Below are 20,020 nucleotides of genomic sequence, written 5' to 3'. Positions count from 1 at the left end.
TCAAATAAAATTACAAGAAGATTAGTGATTGGAGGCTGACCGGTGGGATTTAAAAAAAAAAAAAAAAAAAAAAATTCATTCATGGAATGTGGCCATTGCTGACTCGGCCAACATTTATTACCAGTCCCAAATTACCCTTGAGAAGGTGGTACTGAGTTGCCTTCTTGAACCACTGCAGTCCATATGTAGCTACACCCACAGTCCTGCTGGGGAGTGCAGTCCATATGTAGGTACACCCACAGTCCTGCTGGGGAGGAAGGAGTTCCAGGATTTTGACCCAGTGACAGTGAAGGAACGGTGATATATTTTCAAGTCAGGATCTTGAGTGGCTTGGAAGGGAACTTCCAGGTGGTGGTGTTCCCACCATCCTTGTCCTTCTAGATGGTAATGATCGTGGATTTAGAAGGTTCTGCCCAAGGAGCCTTGGTGAGTTCCTGCATTGTGTAGATGGTACATCGGCTCTGACTGTGCGTCAGTGGTGGAGGTTTTGAATGTTTGTGGATGGGATGCTTTGTGCTGGATGTTGTTGAAGTTCTTGAGGGTTGTTGGAGCTGCACTCATCCAGGCAAGTGGGGAGTATTCCATCGCACCCCTAACTTATGTCGTAGATTTTGGACAGGCTTTGGTGGGTCAGGAAGTGAGTTACATGCTCTGAGATTGCTAGCCTCTGTCCTATTGATGGTTAGATTCTCTCTTGTTGGAAATGGTCATTGACTGGCACTTGTGTGGCACAAACGTTTCTTGCCACTTGTCAGCCTGGATTCTGCCCAGGTCTTTCTGAATTTGCACATGGACTGCTTCAGTATCTGTGGAGTTGCAAATGGTGCCGAACATGGTGCAATCCATCTTGAATCCATGTCCCCAGAGCTGTGGTTGGTGATCTGGATTATTAGTCTAATAACAAGACCACTGCACCACCGTTCCATGTCTCAACAATTTGAATTTTTTAAAAATTCCAAATCTCCCGCTGTTTTGGTGATCTAGAATTTATGTCCCTCAGTTGTCAACCATTGCCCAATATTTTAACCAGATCTCTACGGTATGATACTTTCATTTTAAGCCCCTAAGTGCATATTGGGTGAATAATTCATATAGATTCTCAATGGACTCTTCAAGGAACACTTTGCATGACCAACACACAATCAACAATCTGAGGGGGGGAGGTGGTTAAATCACAAAATATAGTCACTAAAAAAACCTTCTGCAGAGTTCAGCAGAACCTTATTTATCTAGTGGGTGATTAGAATGTGGAACCTACAAGGTGTAACTGAGGCCAAGAGAAATGATGCCTTCAAGGAGAAGCTGAATAAAAATATACTGAGGGGAAACAAATGGAAGGGCATGCTCATGAGTTAATAATCTTTATTATTGTCACAAGTAGGCTTACATTAACACTGCAATGAAGTTATTGTGAAAAGCCCCTAGTCGCTACAGTCTGGCGTCTGTTCGGGTACACCGAGGGAGAATTCAGACTGTCCAATTCACCTAACAAGCGCGTCTTTCGGGACTTGTGGGAGGAAACCGGAGCGCTTGGAAGAAACCCACGGAGACACTGGGAGAACGTGCAGACTCCGCACAGACCGTGACCAAATCTGGGAATCGAACCTAGGTCCCTGCCGCTGTGAAGCAACTGTGCTAACCACTGTACGACTGTGCTGTCCCCTCTGGAGAAGACTTATGTAGCATAAACACCAGCATAGACCTGTTGGAGCAGGATGACCTGTGTTATTTTGTAAATTCTATTTATGTAATGGCCAATGTATGTAGAAGAGCAGATATTTGACTTTCATTTGCAGGAATTATGTATGGTCAATCTCGGAATTGATTTGAGTTCTTTTCAACAAATACACCTGTTAACAAAATAGCAGTGGGTTTAGAGTAGTTGTGGAAAAAGGTAAAGAGCAATCAAATGGGATAGTACTCAACTGGAAGAGGACTCATTTCAGTTGTTGTGACCCTGGAGCAGAACCCCCAAATGTTTTTGGTGCGATCCCATTGGGAACCAGTAACCTTTTGATTAAAGTAGACAAAATTTGAGTACAAATTAAGAGAAAGCCGTAACATTCCACGTTTTTTGAACAAATAAATGTTACTGTACACAGTCAAAAAAGTAAAACAATTGACAATATCTATATAATCTAACTTTCAGAATTCCCAGATTTCATAGAATTTACAGTGCAAAGGGAAGCTATTCAGCCCATCGAGTCAGCACCGGCCCTTGGAAAGAGCACCCTACCTAAGCCCACACCTCCACCCTATCCCCGTATCCCCATCTAACTTTTTTTTTGGACACTAAGGGCAATTTAGCGTGGCCAATCCACCTAACCTGCACATCTTTGTTACTGTGGGAGGAAACCGGAGCACCCGGAGGAAACCCACACAGACACTGGGAGAACGTGCAGACTCCGCACAGACAGTGACCCAATCCGGAAATCAAACCTGGGACCCTGGAGCTGTGAAGCAACTGTGCGAACCACTATCCTACCGTGCTGCCCCTGAGGTGCAGCACATGAGGTACATGTGAATTTGCAGGCAAAGTGTGGTCGGGCACCCAAAACTGCACAATACATGGCAGATGTGACGAGATCGTATGGATTTCTCAGCAACCCACCCAGATGTCAGTGTCTACTATGAGTTGCACAATCTCGTTAACATTCGGACTCCTTTGTGATGATTCCAAGTCTTCAGTCTTCAGATCCAGCCTCAGAATTCCTTCCCAAAGGTTGTGCTGACTGTCTGCCTCAATGACTGCTCACCTCAGGGTTTCGGTTTTGTCTTCAGAAACTACATTTCCTTGGGTTTCTAAGTCTACAGTCCAGCAAAAACTCACAGGCACAACTTCAGCTCTTCAACCACACTGAACAGAACCGTAAGAAGTCTTACAACACCAGGTTAAAGTCCAACAGGTTTGTTTTGAATCACTAGCTTTCGGAGCACAGCTCCGTCATCAGGTGCATTCACTGACCACTAGGAGTGGTCATTAGTATCTGTGAATGTTGGTCAGCTGACCCCCTCAGGCTTGCTGGAGGAAGCTGGAGAGCGGTTGCTTGTGCTTGATCTTGCTGTTTTATTTATAGTTTCCCCACAGTTAGTGGTAATAAATTGATTCAAGCTTTAGCTACAAGTGTTCTTGTAATATAAATCAGGCCATCTAACAAGAACATTACAATATGTAAGGTCACATTGATTCTGAGTTAATTCTGGTTTCTCTTGTTCTCCTATTGTGTCAAAATTGAGGCTATTTGTAAATCAGGAGAGATTCAGTTGCCATAAGATACCAGTGTGTTGATGGGATGGTTTAGGAAATGGTAAATAGGCTGGACCAGTTCCTGAACAATACGGCAGAGGCTGACGTGCAAAAATTGTAAAATAGAGTTTTATTCAAAAGGTGGGCACAGAAGGAAATGGGGTTTAAAAGGGAGGTTCGTGTGGTGAGGGAAACAAAGAAATGATCTGAAATGGTTTTGTCTGTGATGGAAATAATGGATGCCACGTGCCGCTGCATGTACTGATGTTCCTCTGTTCTCTCCTGTCTCTACCACAATTGTATTCATTAACATTTTTTTAAACATAGGTAGAAAGAATCAACCGAGCCAGAGAACAAGGATGGAGACATGTGCTGGGTGTAGGTGGTTCCTGGGGAAGTGGAGAACACAAGGTAAATTTACCTAATTTATTTTAATCTGCTCAGCTGTATTCATTATTCCCTTTATTTCTAACTGATTTTTTTGGTACTGGACATTTTTGTCTGATTTAAATGCTCTAGTTTCTCATGTTCTATTGTGGGTTTGTTTTAAATTCCTTCTTGAATGGAAAATCGCTTATTGTCACAAGTAGGCTTCAAATGAAGTTACTGTGAAAAGCCCCTAGTCGCCACATTCCAGCGCCTGTTCGGGGAGGCTGATACGGGAATTGAACCGTGCTGCTGGTCTGTCTTGGACTGCTTTCAAAGCCAGCGATTTAGCCCTGTGCTAAACAGCCCCTGCTGATTATTGCAATTTAACTTTTTGCAAATGTGACCGTTTGTTTTGTCCTAGTGCTGTTTATATCCTTGAACGGTCGAGATGGCAATGAGTTTCAGCATTTACAACCTTGAGTTTACCACCTTGAGTTCATTCATCGATTGGCATGACTGTAATACTTAAATTCTACAACTTACCATCAGTCAAGTCACTTTAATAGAATGGTCTTGTTCTTCCAGATGATGCAGATTTATCGATGGAGGGCATCTCTAGATAGACCTGTTCCTTTTTCATACATCAGCTCCACTTACCTGTCATTGCCATTAGATTTGTTTTCTTCAAAAAGCAATCCTGTTGTTTTAAGGCATAGTTCGGTAGGTCTTATTAAGGTATTCATGGTCTTAGGTAGTTCAAGTAAGTATTTATTAATGACTAAAAACTATATACATTGGTACATTAAAGGTCCAAGCTAGGAGTGGCCTCCATGCTTACTTCCACACATAGCTTTGTCTGACGATTTACTGACCCCGAGGTGTGGGTCATGTGTTCTCTTGCAGTACTGTGTGGCCGATACTGTACACCGCCCCACATTAAAGCCTAATTCAATAGCCTTCCTTGATCATTTATTCCCGTATCGCGTTACCTCTTGGTTGAAAAAACTCCATCTGACTCCCCTTCTTAATGCTACCTTAACTTTCAGTGCTTGAATCATTTGTGTTAGTTTAGTTGATCATCGTACTTGCCAAATGGCAGCATTGTGCTTGATCGCTGATAAAAGTCAACATTGCCAAGGTCTCTATCTTCTTAACTCCTTTGGCACTAATGAAAGTGATTTTGGACTCTATTTCATAGGTAGGAATTCCTTCCCTCAGTATAGAGTGACCAGGATCATTTCCAGTACTGCTCAGGATAACTTGGGTCTGTAGAATCCACGAGCAGAAAACCTGCGGAGGAACGGGGTCGAAGCTGCAAATAGAAATGTGGCCTTGGGGGAGGGAGATTGGAAGTAGCTCTGGGGGCCAGTGGAAAAAGTGATTGCCAAGATTAACATGGAAAGAAAAGAGAGCAAACATAATGCATTGATGGGGAAAGACAGAACAGTATGAACTTTAAAATCTTTTTTTTTTTTTTTAATTTCAATAAGGGGCAATTTAGCGTAGCCATCCCACCTACCCTGCACGTCTTTGGTTTGTGGGGGTGAGACCCACGCAGACTTTAAAAAAAAAAAAAAAAAAAAATTTTTAAATTAAAGTTTTGCAAAGTTTTTAATAATAAATAGTAATAATCCTAACACAGCAAAATAGAGTGAACATCAACATAGTGCAAAAAGAGAATATACAATAGCAATTGACTAGACGTGACCCCACGCACCTCGGTCTTCCCACACCCTCCCAACGGAGCACTCACCCCCCACTCCCCTACGGGTCACTGCTGCTGACGTTTTAATTTTCCCTGAGAAGCCATCGGACGGTATTATGCCCCTGCTCAACAGCAGCAGCTCTGTACACTTGGCAAAATTATTTACACTGACCCACGCAGACATGGGGAGAATGTGCAAACTCCGCACGGAGAGTGACCCAGAGCCGGGATCTAACCCGCGTCTTCGGCGCCTTGAGGCAGCAGTGCGAACCACTGCCTCCATACCGCCCCTGAAATTTCAAATCTTAAACTTTCATTAAGATACCTTAATTTGGAAGCTTATGGAGCTTGATGGTCCTTGACATAAAATTCCAAGTGATAACGAAAGCTACTAAACTTTTAAGATTTGTTGCTTCTTCAACCACCGAGTCATTAATCATTCCAGGTTATTAGAATAGAATAGAATCTTGTTGAATCCAAGCAGAGTGACCACAAGGAATAATTATTTGGAGGCAAAAAGAAGGGTGTAATCATATTTGGGCAGAGAGATGGCAGATGGAGTTTAATCCGGACAAATGTGAGGTAATGCATTTTGGAAGGTCTAATGCAGGTAGGGAATATACAGTGAATGGTAGAACCCTCAAGAGTATTGAAAGTCAAAGAGATCTAGGAGTACAGGTCCACAGGTCACTGAAAGGGGCAACACAGGTGGAGAAGGTAGTCAAGAAGGCATACGGCATGCTTGCCTTCATTGGCCGGGGCATTGAGTATAAGAATTGACGAGTCATGTTGCAGCTGTATAGAACCTTAGTTAGGCCACACTTGGAGTATAGTGTTCAATTCTGGTCGCCACACTACCAGAAGGATGTGGAGGCTTTAGAGAGGGTGCAGAAGAGATTTACCAGAATGTTGCCTGGTATGGAGGGCAATTAGCTATGAGGAGAGGTTGAATAAACTCGGTTTGTTCTCACTGGAACGACGGAGGTTGAGGGGCGACCTGATAGAGGTCTACAAAATTATGAGGGGCATAGACAGAGTGGATAGTCAGAGGCTTTTCCCCACGGTAGAGGGGTCAATTACTAGGGGGCATAGGTTTAAGGTGCGAGGGGCAAGGTTTAGAGGAGATGTACGAGGCAAGTTTTTTACGCAGAGGGTAGTGGGTGCCTGGAACTCGCTACCGGAGGAGGTGGTGGAAGCAGGGACGATAGCGACATTTAAGGGGCATCTTGACAAATACATGAATAGGATGGGAATAGAGGGATACGGACCCAGGAAGTGTAGAAGATTGTAGTTCAGTTGGGCAGCATGGTCGGCACGGGCTTGGAGGGCCGAAGGGCCTGTTCCTGTGCTGTACTTTTCTTTGTTCTTTGTAATATTCACTCCACTCCCCGAAGGGTTCTTCCATGGGCCGGGGGTTTTAACCGGTCAGGCTTCCTTTGTTAAGGGGAAGCCCCACCCCTTTTACTGGGAAGTTCATATTCTGCAAAGATCATGGGGAACTTAACAGTTCACACTTCGTGTGGGTTATAACACTCCATCTCTCCCCCCCCCCCCCCCCCAACCCACAAGTCCTGAGCGGTGTCCGCCACAACGGAATGTCATGAAAGGCCCCTGGTCTACTTTGCCTGGGGCGAGTGCTTGGGCGCCATCCGAGCGGTGTCCACAGTTGTGTAGTACAAGGGGACCGTCATTTCTGTGCGGCGTGTTGAGGCGGCACCCTGACTTGCAACCTGGTCATCGGTAATCCCCGCCGGCTGTATCTTCATCTCGGAGTCTGAATCCGAGGTCGCCATGTCCTTCACCTCCGCGTCCTGAAGATCTGGAACTTGTGAGGCCGGCGTCTGCTGTATCGCCGGGGGAGACTATATCGGCGGAGCCGGGACATCTGGCAGCGGGTCGGCTAGCACTGGAACACTACTGCGGAGGTGATCCCTGTGTCTTTTTGACTCCCTGTCCTGCGTGGGACTGTGTAGGGAACCAATTCTGTCTGCTTTAACACCACGCCCAGCATCCATTGGCCTACGTTGCAGTAATTCCTGACGTACACCGCATTGCCCGGTGATAAATGTCGCAGGGGAGCTCGCCTGCCTGGATCCACTTCGGACCAATTTCTGTCTGCTGCAGGCTGAAGTGTGTGCGAAGGCGTAGCCCCATGGTAGATCGTTGGGTGCCACCCCCATTGTGGCGTGCTGCGTGGTCCTCGAACAAAAAAGGAAACTAGCCAGGTGTATCTCTTTTTCTGAAAATAATTTTTATTAAAGTTTTCACAAAATATCAACAACAAAATATAAAAGGAACCCAGTAGAATTAAGTACAAAACCAAACAAAACAACCCCATTGTCTGCTGCTGCTGACCATTGTCTACCGTTCTGCCAGGAAGTCTTAGAACGGTTGCCACTGCCTGAAAAACCCTTGCACCGATCCCCTTAAGGCAAATTTCACCCCCTCCAATTTAATAAACCCCGCCATATCGTTGATCCAGGATTCCACGCTTGGGGGCCGCGAATCCTTCCACTGAAGAAGAATCCTTCGCCGGGCTACCAGGGACGCAAATGCCAGAGTACTGGCCTCTTTCGCCTCCTGCACTCTCTGCTCCCCTGCAACCCCAAATATTGCGAGCCCCCAGCCAGGCTTGACCCTGGATCCTACCACTCTCGACGTCCTCGCTGCGCCCTTCCCAAATTCCTCCAGTGCTGGGCATGCCCAGAACATATGGGTGTGGTTTGCTAGGCCCCCTGAGCACCTAACACACCTGTCCTCACCCCCAAAAAACTGGCTCATCCTTGTCCCGGTCATGTGTGCCCTGTGCAGCACATTAAACTGTATGAGGCTGAGCCTCGCGCACAAAGAGGAAGAGTTCACCCTCCCTAGGGCATCTGCCCACGTCCCCTTCTCTATCTCCTCCCCCAACTCCCCCTCCCACTTACCTTTCAGCTCCTCCACCGAGGCCTCCTCCTCCTGCATCACCTGTTATTTGCCGAGATCTTCCGCTCTCCAACCCACACCCCCGAGAGCACCCTGTCCGGTACCGTGCATGGCAGCAGCAGCAGCGGGAATTCCACCACTTTCCGCCTGGCAAACACCCTTACCTGTAAATTCCTAAAGGTGTTCCCCGGGGGGGAGCCCGTACTTCTCCTCCAGCTCACCCAGGCTCGTGAACCTCCCATCCACAAACAGGTCCCCCGACCTTCTTATCCCTGCCCTGTGCCACCCCGAAAACCCTCCATCTATTTTCCCTGGGACAAACGGTGGTTCCCCCGTATTGGGGTCCACACCGAGGCCCTCACTTCCCCCCTGTGCCGCCTCCATTGTCCCCAGATTGTGTGGGTAGCCGCCACCACCGGGCTCGTGGTATACCTCTTTGGAGGGAGCGGCAGCGGCGCCGTTGCCAGCACCTCCTAAACTCGTACCCTCACAGGACGCCATCTCCAGCCTCTTCCATGCAGCCCCCTCCCCCTCCATCACCCACTTGCGCACCATCGCCGCATTGGTGGCCCAGTAGTACCCACAGAGGTTGGGCAGCGCCAGCCCCCCCCCATCCCTACTCCGCTCCAGGAACACCCTTCTCACCCTCTGAGTCCCTCGCACCCACACAAACCCCGTTATGCTCCTGTTGAACCGCCTAAAGAAGGCCTTCGGGATAAGAATGGGGAGGCACTGGAACAGGAACAAAAACCTTGGGAGCACCGTCATAGAACATAGAACATACTTGACTGACTGCACCCTACCCGCCAGGGACAGCGGCAACGTGTCCCACCTCTTAAACTCCTCCTCCATTTGCTCCACCAGCCTCGTGAAATTAAGTCGATGCAGGACCCCCCAGCTCCTGGTCACCTGGACCCCCAGATACCTGAAGCTCCTCTCCGCCGTTTTTAGTGGGAGCTCGCCAATCCCCCTCTCCTGGTCCCCTTGGTGAACCACGAACAACTCTCTCTTCCCCATGTTGAGCTTGTACCCTGAGAAATCCCCGAACTTATTACCTCCGGCATTCTCCTCACCAGGTCCGCCACATAGAGCGACACTCTATGCTCCTCCCCACCCCGCACCATCCTCCCTCAGTGCCATAGCCAGGGGTTCAATCGCCAGTGCGAAGAGCAGGGGGGATGGGACACCCGTGCCTCATCCCTCGATGCAACCAAAAGTACTCCGACCTCCTGTTTGTGGCCACACTTGCCATCAGGACCTCGTACAACAGCCTAACCCACCTGACTAACCCCTCCCCAAACCCAAACCTCTTCACTTCCCACAAGTTCCCCCACTCTCCCCTATCGAAGGCCTTCTCAGCGTCCATCGCCACCACTCTCTCCGCCTCCCCCTCCCTCGCCGGCATCATAATAACTTTCAGGAGCCTCCGCACATTTGCATTCAACTGCCTCCCCTTCACGAACCCCGTCTGGTCTTTGTGGATGACCTGCGGCACCCAATCCTCAATTCTCGTGGCTAAGACCTTCGCCAGCACCTTGGCATCTACATTTAACAACGAAATGTAAGACCCACACTGCAGGGGATCCTTGTCTCGCTTCAGGATCAAGGAGATCAGTGCCCGGGACATTATCGGGGGCAAGGCCCCCCTGTTGCTCTTTCTAGCCTTAGTCTATTTGCTCTGTTTAGGTCACCTTTGCTCATCAGTCGCCAGGTATCTTTATGATATCGCCACGTGGTTCAAGTTCAGGTTATGATTAATAACACAGCACACCGCTTAGTAAGGATTAAAACAACGGTCATTTATTATATACAACAAGCAATATTAATACCCTAATACTACTTTCTATATAATAAACCTATCACTACTGGCCAATACTTAACTTAGGAAGAGCCCACCAGGTCAGGGAAACGAATGGCTTGTCCAATCAAATCTGGCCCGCGGGATTCAAAAGGCTGCTACAGGTCGGTGGCTAGGTGTCTCTACCGGATAGCGATCGTTGGATTCAAACTTACGATACACGGTGGCTGGCCTTGCGAAGGTCTCGAGCAGGCGAAGATGAGAGAGAGCGATCTTAACTTGGACCTTTACTTTTATGGGGCCCAGGGGCTTCCCACCTCCCGGGGCGGCCCTTGACCCTGAGTCCCAAGTGATTGGATTCTGTCCCGTCTCTGGGGTCGATGTGTCCAATGGTGAGGCGATTCCTCGATCGGGGGGTGGTCGCTCACCTATCTTTGTTTCGGCCACTGCCGACGCCGACAGGTCTGGCCCGGTATTCAATTGCTAATATGTTGCAATTGTTCCCGGGGATAGCCGATTTAGCTGTGGATGTCTGAGTAGATTAGGTGTAAACAGTCCCGAATGCAACTGCGGATACCTGGGTTGACGGGCTGTTGATAGCCCTGAGTATCGATCTGGGCTACGTTCCCAGAGCTGAAGCTGCAAACCTGTCTGCAGCTGCCTGTTTGTGTCTTCTTGGCTGCTTTTCCCAGCAGTCTTCGGGTTAGCCATTTTAAACTGGGTCTTTGGCCAGATTAATCGGAACGCAGTCATTTTACATGGCTACCCCCCCCCCCCCCCCCTTTTTGCCTCATTGAGGGTCCTAACCAGCAACGGGCCCAACAGGTCCACATTTTTTGTAGAATTCGACCGGGAAACCGTCCGGCCCCGGTGCCTTCCCCGCCTGCATGCTCCCTATCCCTTTGGCCAGCTCCTCCAGCCCAACCGGGGCCCCTAATCCCGCCACCTGTCCCTCCTCCACCTTCGGGAACCTCAATTGGTCCAGAAAGCGGCCCATCCCTCCCTCCCTTCTAAACCTTTCTAAAGAATAAAGGGATTCGGGGATATGGTGTACGGGCCGGAGAGTGGAGCTGAGTCCACAAAGATCAGCCATGATCTCATTGAATGGCGGAGCAGGCTCGAGGGGCCAGATGGCCTTCTCCTGTTCCTTGTTCTTATGTTCCCTCCATTGGGGGCTCGGACCAACACAGTTCCTCATAAAAGTCCCTGAAGACCCCATTGATGCTAACCCCACTCTGCACCACACTCCCTCCCCTAAGCTTAACTCTCCCGATCTCCCTAGCTGCATCCCGCTTCCAAAGCTGATGCGGCAGCATCCGGCTTGCCTTTTCCCCATATTCATAAACCGCCCCCTGGGCCTGCCTCCTCTGCGCCTCCGTCTTCCTGGTGGTCAACAGGTCTAATTCGGCCTGGAGGCTACGCCTTTCCCTCAACAGTCCCTCCTCCGGCACCTCCGCGTACCTCCTGTCTACCCTCCCCATCTCCCCCACCAGCTTCTCCCTATCCCTCTGCTCCCTCCTCTCCTTGTGGGTCCTAATGGAGATCAGCTCTCCCCTAACCACCACCTTCGTTGGCCTCCAGGTATCTCTCTGTGCTTCCTCAGAACCGCTCGCTCACCTCCTCGTCCGCCAACAGCCCCACCTCCAAGCGCCACAACGGGCGCTGGTCCTTCTCCTGCCCCAGCTCTAGGTCTACCCAATGCGAGGCGTGATCTGAAATGGCTATCGCCGAGTACTCGGTATCCTCTACTGTCGCTATCAGTGCCCTGCTCGTAACAAAAAAGTCGATCCGGGAATAGGCCTTATGAGCGTGCGAGAAGAATGAAAATTCCCTAGCCCCCGGCCTTGCAAATCTCCAAGGGTCCACCCCTCCCATCTGGTCTATAAACCCCCTCAGCACTTTAGCCGCCGCCGGCCTCCGAACTGTCCTAGACCTGGAGCGGTCCAGTGTCGGCTCCAACACCCGTGTTAAAGTCCCCCGTCCCCCCCATTATCAGGCCCCCCACTTCCAAGTCCGGGATCCGACCCAACATGCTCCGCATAAAACCCACATCCTCCCAGTTCGGGGCGTACACGTTGACCAGCACCACCCTCTCCCCTTGAAGCTTACCACTTACCATTACGTACCTGCCGCCATTGTCTGTCACAATGCTCGACGCCTCGAACGACACCCTCTTTCCCACCAAGATCGCCACCACCCGATTTTTGGCATCCAGCCCCGAATGAAACACCTGACCGACCCATCCTTTCCTCAATCTTACCTGGTCTGCCACCTTCAGGTGTGTCTCCTGGAGCATGACCACATCCGACTTCAGCCCCTTCAAGTGTGCGAACACCCGGGCCCGATTAACCGGCCCGTTCAGTCCCCTTGCGTTACAGGTTATCAGCCGGATCAGGGGGCTACTCGCCCCCCTCCCCCGCCGACTAGCCATAAACCCCTCCTCGGTCAGCCACGCGCCCGCACCCCATGCATGGCCCGTTCCCCACAGCGGCAGACCCCCGTCCCATCCCCCTCTACTCGCTCCAGCTCCCCCTTGACCAGACCAAGAGGGGCTGTTTAGCGCACGGCTAAATCGCTGGCTTTGAAAGCAGACCAGACAGGCCAGCAGCATGGTTCAATTCCCGTAACAGCCTCCCCGAACAGGCGCTGGAATGTGGCGACTAGGGGCTTTTCACAGTAACTTCATTTGAAGCCTACTTGTGACAATAAGCGATTTTCACTTCACTTTTTTCACCAGCAGCAACCCGGTTCCCCCCCAACCCCAGCCCCCCAGCTAGGCCCCCTCCTATCTGCTTTGCTCCCCCCATTGCACTCCCGCAAGTCAGCTGACTCCTGCTGACCCCGGCTGCTCCCGCCTCTCCTTCGACTCCTCCCATTGTGGGAACTTCCCCTCCCCCTCCATTACCCACCAGCAGGCTCTCCGCCTCCCCCTTCCATCCCAAGCGCGGGAAAAAGCCCGCACTTTCCACCTGTCCGGCCCCGCCTCCTCTGGCGCAGCTCCTTTTACAGGCCCAGTCGCCTCACCCCGACTCGGGCCTCCCCCTCCCCGCGGGGCCCCATCCCCCCCCCCCCTACCAACCATCCACCCCCTACTCCGTTTACTTGCAAGAGCCCACCCGACAGACCCAACCAAAACAGTGCCCAACCCACCCACACCGAACCAAAAATAAACAAGAACAAAGAACCCCCCCTCAAAATGTAACACAGCAACAACAATCCCCGACCATCCCCACACCCGACCCCCTATCCCGACCCTCAGTTTGTGTCCAGTGTCTCGACCTGAACAAAGACCCACGCCTCCTCCGGGGACTCAAAATAATGGTGCCGGTCCTTGGAGGTGACCCACAGTCGCGCTGGCTGCAGCATGCCAAATCTCACCCCCTTCCTGTGCAGCACCGCCTTCGCTCGATTGTACCCGGCCCTCTTCTTTGCCACCTCCGCGTTCCAGTCCTGATATATTCGAACCTCCGCGTTCTCCCACCTGCTGCTCCTCTCTTTCTTGGCCCACCTGAGTATGCACTCCCGATGAGCGAACCGATGAAACTGCACCAGCACCGCCCGCGGCGGCTCGTTAGCCTTGGGCCTCCTCGCCAGCATTCTGTGGGCCCCTTCCAGCTCCAGGGGCCCCTGGAAGGACCCCGCTCCCATCAGCGAGTTTAACATGGTGACCACATAGGCCCCCACGTCCAGCCCCTCCGGGAGGCCCAGGATCCGCAGATTCTTCCGCCTCGACCGATTCTCCATCTCCTCGAACCGTTCCTGCCATTTCTTGTGGTGCGCCTCCACCTTTACTGCTAGGCCCAAGGTCTCGTCGTCGTTATCAGAGATCTTTTGTCGGACCTCGTGTATCACCAACCTCTGGGTCTCCAGCAGCTTATCAGTAGAAGCCTTCATCGGCTCCAGCAGTCCACTTTGAGCTCTCTGAAGCAGCGCTGGATAACCTCCTGCTGCTCCTGCGCCCACTGCATCCACGCTGCCTGGTCCCCCGCCCGCCGCCATCTTGCTCTTCTTCCCTCGCACTTTCTTTGGCTTCACCACTTTTTTAGTCGCCCCGCTCCTGGTCCAAGCCATACACTGTCGGGGGGAAAGTTGCAGTCTTCTTCCCACACCTGGAAATGTCGAAAAAATGCTGCCCTGTTGACGGAAATAGTACCTCCAAAATGCTGTGGACATTGAATGTTGAGTTGTTCAGTCGTGCATGCGATGGACATCCATCCACTTGTAGTGGGCGTTGACCATGATTAGGAACATCGACCCTTGGAACAGCCCGGCAAAATCAAGGTGAAGGCACAACCAAGGCCGCCCTGGCCATTCCCACGGGTGGATGGGCGCTGCCAGCGGAAGCTTTTGGCTCTCCTGGCACTGGCTGCACTGTTGGGCGAGCTTCTCTAAGTCAGTGCCGATGCTAGGTCATTCGTAGCTACGGGCCAGCACCTTCATCTTCAAGACCCAGGGATGGCCGTTGCGGAGGTCCTGCAGAATGGGGACTCAATCGTTTGCCAGGATCATCATGTATGGCCCCAGAGGAGGACACCATCCTCGATGCTGAACTCCATTATGTTCGTTGTGAAAGCCTTTTTGTCGTCCAGTAGAGCTTGGTGCTGAGCTCCATTATAAAGATGATATGCGGGGCATGGGCTAACTGCGGATCAGTCTGGGACCAGGCTTGGGACACGGGTCGTCCTGATGGACAACGCAAATGCAAGTGGCTATGACGTAACTGGCGGAAGCGGGCATAGGCGCCCTCCATGGGAGGGTAAGGTGACTTTTTTTTAAATTTAGTGGACACAATTAATTTTTTCCACTTAAGGGGCAATTTAGCGTGGCCAATCCACCTACCCAGCACATCTTTGGGTTGTGGGGGCAAAACCCACGCAACCACGGGGAGAATGTGCAAACTCCATATGGACAGCGACTCAGCCGAGATCGAACCTGGGACCTCGGCGCTGTGAGGCAGCAATGCTAACCACTGAGCAACCGTGCTGCCCTGGGAGGGCAAGGTGACTTAACGCATTCGCATGAGGGATCCTCAACCCGGGGTGGTGTTCCATCACACATTAATAGGCCGCCAGGCCACCAACGGCCATTGCTGAATCCGCGCAGACATGACTGGAGTAATCGTCCTGTCCTCCTTAAACAAACGCAGCAAGAGCTTGTGGTCCATCAGCACCTTTAATGCATAGCCATAGACGTACTAATGGAATTTCTTTACGGCGGAAATCACGGCCAAGCCTTCCTTCTCAATCTGGGCATTATTCTGCTCGGCGAGTGTCCCGAGAAGCAAATGGAATGGGCTGTTCCATTTGAAGAGCCAAAACTGCCTCGATTCCGTGAGGCAAGCTACCGCTGGTAAGTATCAGTGGATTGGCGGGGTCAAAATGGGTCAGCAACCATGAGGACAAGAGTTGCTTCTTCACCTCGGCGCAAGCAGCCTGCTGTGTTGACTCTTCCCACGGTTGGCTCTTCTTCAACAGTCGTGTAAGGTGCCAGTAGGGTCACGAGGTTCGGGATAAATTTCCCGTAATAATTTATGACATTGGTCAGGTCGGAACAGGTGCTTATCGGATTGCCCGTACTTTGTCCTTGACCGGGTGAAGGCAGTGACCGTCCACGCGGTAGCCAAGGTATGTAACCTCCACGGCATGGACGTCTCCCTGCGAAGTAGAATGCCAGCGTCTGCAAAACATCAGAGTACCTCGCCGAGGTTCCTTAAGTGCTCCTGGTCTGTCGACCAGGTAATCAGCACGTCATTGAGGTAGACCGCGATGCTTAGTAAACTCAGCAGTATGTTCTCTATGACATGCTGGAATATAGCGCAGGCTGGCGATTACCCAGAAAGGCAGCCGGATATGCTCATAACAACCCGTTGTGTATGACAATCTGGCGCTCATCCCGATAACAGCATTCGTTCCACATATTGGGACCAGTCATCTGTGCCTGTGTCGAAAGGTTTCGAGCTTCCCAATGCATAGCATGTCTGCCATTGGCACAGCCAGCAGCTTCACTTTATCCTCGTTGAGTGTGACCACAAGGAACAAATGTGAGGCAAAAAGAAAAGTTTAGTCACACACACAATATTCACTCCACTCCCTGAAGGGTTCTCACTCCCTGGCCCCCTTCCGGGGAACTTTATAGTCCACACACTGTGAGGGTTATAACAAATCCCTAAAGTGCAGAAGCAGCCATCCGACTCATCAAGTCTGCACCGATCCTCTGAAGGAGCATTCTACCTAGACCCACTCCCCCTGCGTATCCCCGGAACCCCACCTATTGTTTTGGACAGTATGGGACAATTTATCCACCTAACCTGCAAATCTTTGGACTGTAGGAGGAGACCGGAGCACCCAGAGGAAACCCATGTAGGCACCGGGAGAATGTGAAAACGCCACACCCAAGGACTGAATTGAACCCGGATCCCTGGCGCTGTGAGGCAGCAGAGCTAGCGAACGTTCTGCCATTAATTAATCCAATTTGGTTGATGATTCAGTGTTAAACATGTCATCTGTATGTCTATACGGCCATTTTACCTGAGAGTTCCAGGTTTGGCCCTGTGCTGGATGGAGTTAACCCTGATCTTAACTGGGGTGCTGGTAAGGGCTCTGATGCTATGCTCCGAGTTGAGCAGAAATTTTTTTCCTGGGATTCCAGCTACCCATCTGCTTCTTTGGATGCCATTTGAAGGCAGAATTGAGCTTGCGTACAATGGCCATCAAGTCGGAATTTTCTGCTGACAACCACTATCCCAATTCCCTGATGAAGAAATTATCTGAGGTCCTGGAGGAGGGAAGATATCTAGCAGATATGGAATCATGTCTCAACGAGACATAATGATCACTGCAATATATTTGACTGTTGGCTTAAGGAGCTCACAGTGAACCATTTTAGTTGTTTATTTCCTTGTTTTTTTAAATAAAGTTTAAAATAATGGTGAATTGAAAATCTTGTAAGAGTCGAAGTCGAAGTATCTCGCAGCATACAAGGGGTGGCAAGTTGGCCATTGTGCCTGTGCTGAGTCTTTGAAAGAACTATCTTATCGGTTCTATTGCCTTGCTCTTTTTCATGTGTATCCACTTCTCTTTAGTGAGCTATCATTTCAAAACTTGTAGGCACATTTTTGAACAAATAGGCTTTTGTTTCGCTTTGATTTAACTTGAACACATTCTAATTGTAGGTTCCATTCTCTGGTGGAGGTGCTGGAGGTATCTTGCCTGTCCCAGCAGCTAACCATGCACAACGCTACAAACATTACCATGCTATTCTTGACCAAATCCAACAACAGCAGAAAGAAAACATCAAGGTTTTTGAGGAGAAAGACATTAAGTGGAAGATCGAGATGCAGCCTAAAGACCCTGTTTTCAGGTACGTGCCCACTTAATTGATCGAGGCGCATCTACTGGAAGAGTCGAGGGGGCCTAAATGATTCCTTTCTCAGGTGAGGAAAGAAATTGTATGAAAGTAGTTTTAGCCGAAGGTGAATATTTTGTCGTGAAATGGAAGGAAGAATTTTATGGGAAGTTTTAAATATATGGAACATTTTATAAGTGGATAACTTAAATTTTCCCTGTGCCCTATTACATCCCAGAATTATCACCTGCACCTACAGTGAATGTCTTTAACATGGTGTCTCGTGTTACACCAACAAATATGACAGCTGACCTTGCTCAAAGGATGCTTCTTCAAACAGCAATAAAATGTGTGATTAGTTCACCTGTTTTGAGGAGTATTGATTGAAGAATAAATGTTTTCCAGTTTAACTCCCCCCCCCCCCCCACTATTAACATCCTGGGGGTTACCATTGACCAGAAACTGAATTGGACAAGCCATATAAATACTGTGTGGCCAGAGGCTGGAAACTCTGCAGCAAGTAACTCGCCTCCTGAGTCACCGTCTGCAAGGCACAAGTCAAAGTGTGATAGAATACTCTCCACTTGCCTGGATGAGCGCAGCTCCAACAACACTCCAGGACAAAGCAGCCAGCTTGATTGACACCTCTCCTGCCACCAGAAACATTCCCTTCCTCGACCACCGACGCACAGCGGCAGCAGTGTATACCATCTGCAAGATGCACTGCAGCAACTTGCCAAGGCTCCTTCAGCAAGCTTCCAAACCTGTGACTTCTACCATTTAGAAGGACAAGTGCAGCAGATACATGCGCACAACACCACCTGCAAGTTCCCCTCCAAGCCACACATCTTTCTGACTTGGTACTATATTGCCATCCCTTCACTGTCGCTGGGTCAGAATCCTGGAACTTTTAATGCTAGCCAGCAACGCCTACTTCCCATGAAATAATTTTTAAAAAGTTGAACGGATTGCTCCCTGAATTCAGTTTTTCCTAGAATGCTACGGAATCCTGAGTATCTACCTGAAAATACTGTAGCATGCAATTACAGCTGCAGTTTAATATGTATCTGAAGGATGTCAACTCCTGCAGTTTAGCATTCCTTGACAATCACTTTGAAAGCTGATGTACTGATACAGGGCTTGAATGCCGTACCATTTAAGAATGCTGCCAAGTAGCCATGTTTTACTGTCTTCATAATAGAGCAACTTCTTCACATTTTTAATTCTATCTGCAGCTCATTTTATGATCTTTACATTTTAAATGTAAGAAATTAAGTCCCCATCTAATTGGCAGAGACAACTGCTATTATAATTTCTTATTAGAAGAGAAGATCATTCAACTCATCGTTCTTTGGAAAGAGCTGTCCAATTCAATTGCACACTGGTTTCGAAGAAGTCATATTGGACTTGAAACGTTGATTCTGTTTCTCTCCGCACAGATGCTTCCAGACTTGCTGAGTTTTTCCAGCACAATGTTCTTATTTCAGTCCTACATGTAAGGGCTCCTCTTGTTAATTCCCTTATTTCCCCTTTCTTTATTTTTGCTGCTATCATTTTGATTCACGGGCATGTATTTTTAAAATCTAGCAAAGGAAGTGGGAAACTCAAAAGTTACAACTTGGCACACTGTGCTAGCTTTGAACAGCAGAACGTGGATTTTGTGATACTCTAGCGAGATCGTAGAGATTCAGTTTGATTGATTGGCTGGTGGCCAGTGAATTGTCAAACGGCTGTATCCTGCCTGGTAACAGGTGGTGATTGGGTCATAGTGTAACCACCTGGGTTGGCCAACTCCCGACGTAAAATGGAGAACAGCAAAGGCTGAAGAGAAATTCAGCCAACAGAGGCAGAAACTAGCAGGTGCACGTTTACTGTGTATTAAACTCTGCAAAAGCCCAGACAGCATCGATACAAACAGCCATCTGCATAATAATGTAGCAGCCATCTACATACTAATGAGCGATCCCCGGGAACAATCGAAACATTTGGGATAAACAAGGCCAAGCCAGACTCCTCGGCGCCAGCAGGAGCCAACACAAAAGAGGTTAACGGACACCTCAAGACCGCCCATCGATCAGGGAACCGCTCCAGCATTGGAGAACAAAGTCCAATCACTTGGAACCAGGTACAGGGTCCGCCCCGAAAGGCGGGAAGCCCCTGGGGACTATAAAGTTAAGCCCCCAAGTTCAAATCGTCCTTCTTGACCGGATCACTCAGCAATGCGAACCAACCCTTGACAGTGACCGGTTCAGCTGCCGCCAAAAGACCGTAAGTCTTAAGTCAACGCTCGCTACGAGATAGGCGCTCCTAGCTCCCAGTCCATACCAGCTTTTAAATCCCGCAGACTCAGAACCCGAACGAAAGGCCATTTGTTCCCCTGACCTGGTGGGCCAGTCCGAAGCTAAGTATAGGCTTGTTAGTTGTAGAAGTAGCTTAGAAGTAGAATTTATGCATGAGTAGCGATTTACTGTGCATAATAAATGTGCTTTGATTTGAATCTTACTAATTGGTGTATTGAGTTATTGATCATTATTTGAACTTGAACCTCGCGGCGGTATCATAAAGATACCTGGCGACTCGAGAGCAAAGGTTATAAAACCGAGCCAATTGAACCAACCAAAAGTTAGCAACA

At 49.5% G+C, this 20,020-nt stretch overlaps 1 protein-coding gene across 4 annotated transcripts in view; it reads left to right on the top strand.

Moving 5' to 3' along the window:
* The window catches only part of LOC140429131 (serine/threonine-protein kinase Nek1-like), a 186,034-nt gene that overhangs the window by 51,980 nt on the left and 114,034 nt on the right, over positions 1–20,020 (top strand). For 3 of the 4 annotated variants that reach the window (XM_072515738.1, XM_072515740.1, XM_072515739.1), the window contains exons 15-16: positions 3,575–3,658; positions 17,216–17,403. In XM_072515738.1, coding sequence (XP_072371839.1) covers positions 3,575–3,658; positions 17,216–17,403 — 272 coding nt within the window. Of the gene's footprint in view, positions 1–3,574; positions 3,659–4,201; positions 4,451–17,215; positions 17,404–20,020 lie in introns of those variants that run through there. The other variant, XM_072515741.1, reaches the window with a different exon arrangement.

Source organism: Scyliorhinus torazame, chromosome 9 (genome assembly GCF_047496885.1).
Source record: "Scyliorhinus torazame isolate Kashiwa2021f chromosome 9, sScyTor2.1, whole genome shotgun sequence".
Classification (NCBI taxonomy): domain Eukaryota; kingdom Metazoa; phylum Chordata; class Chondrichthyes; order Carcharhiniformes; family Scyliorhinidae; genus Scyliorhinus; species Scyliorhinus torazame.
This window is presented reverse-complemented; position numbering and strand designations above follow the sequence as displayed.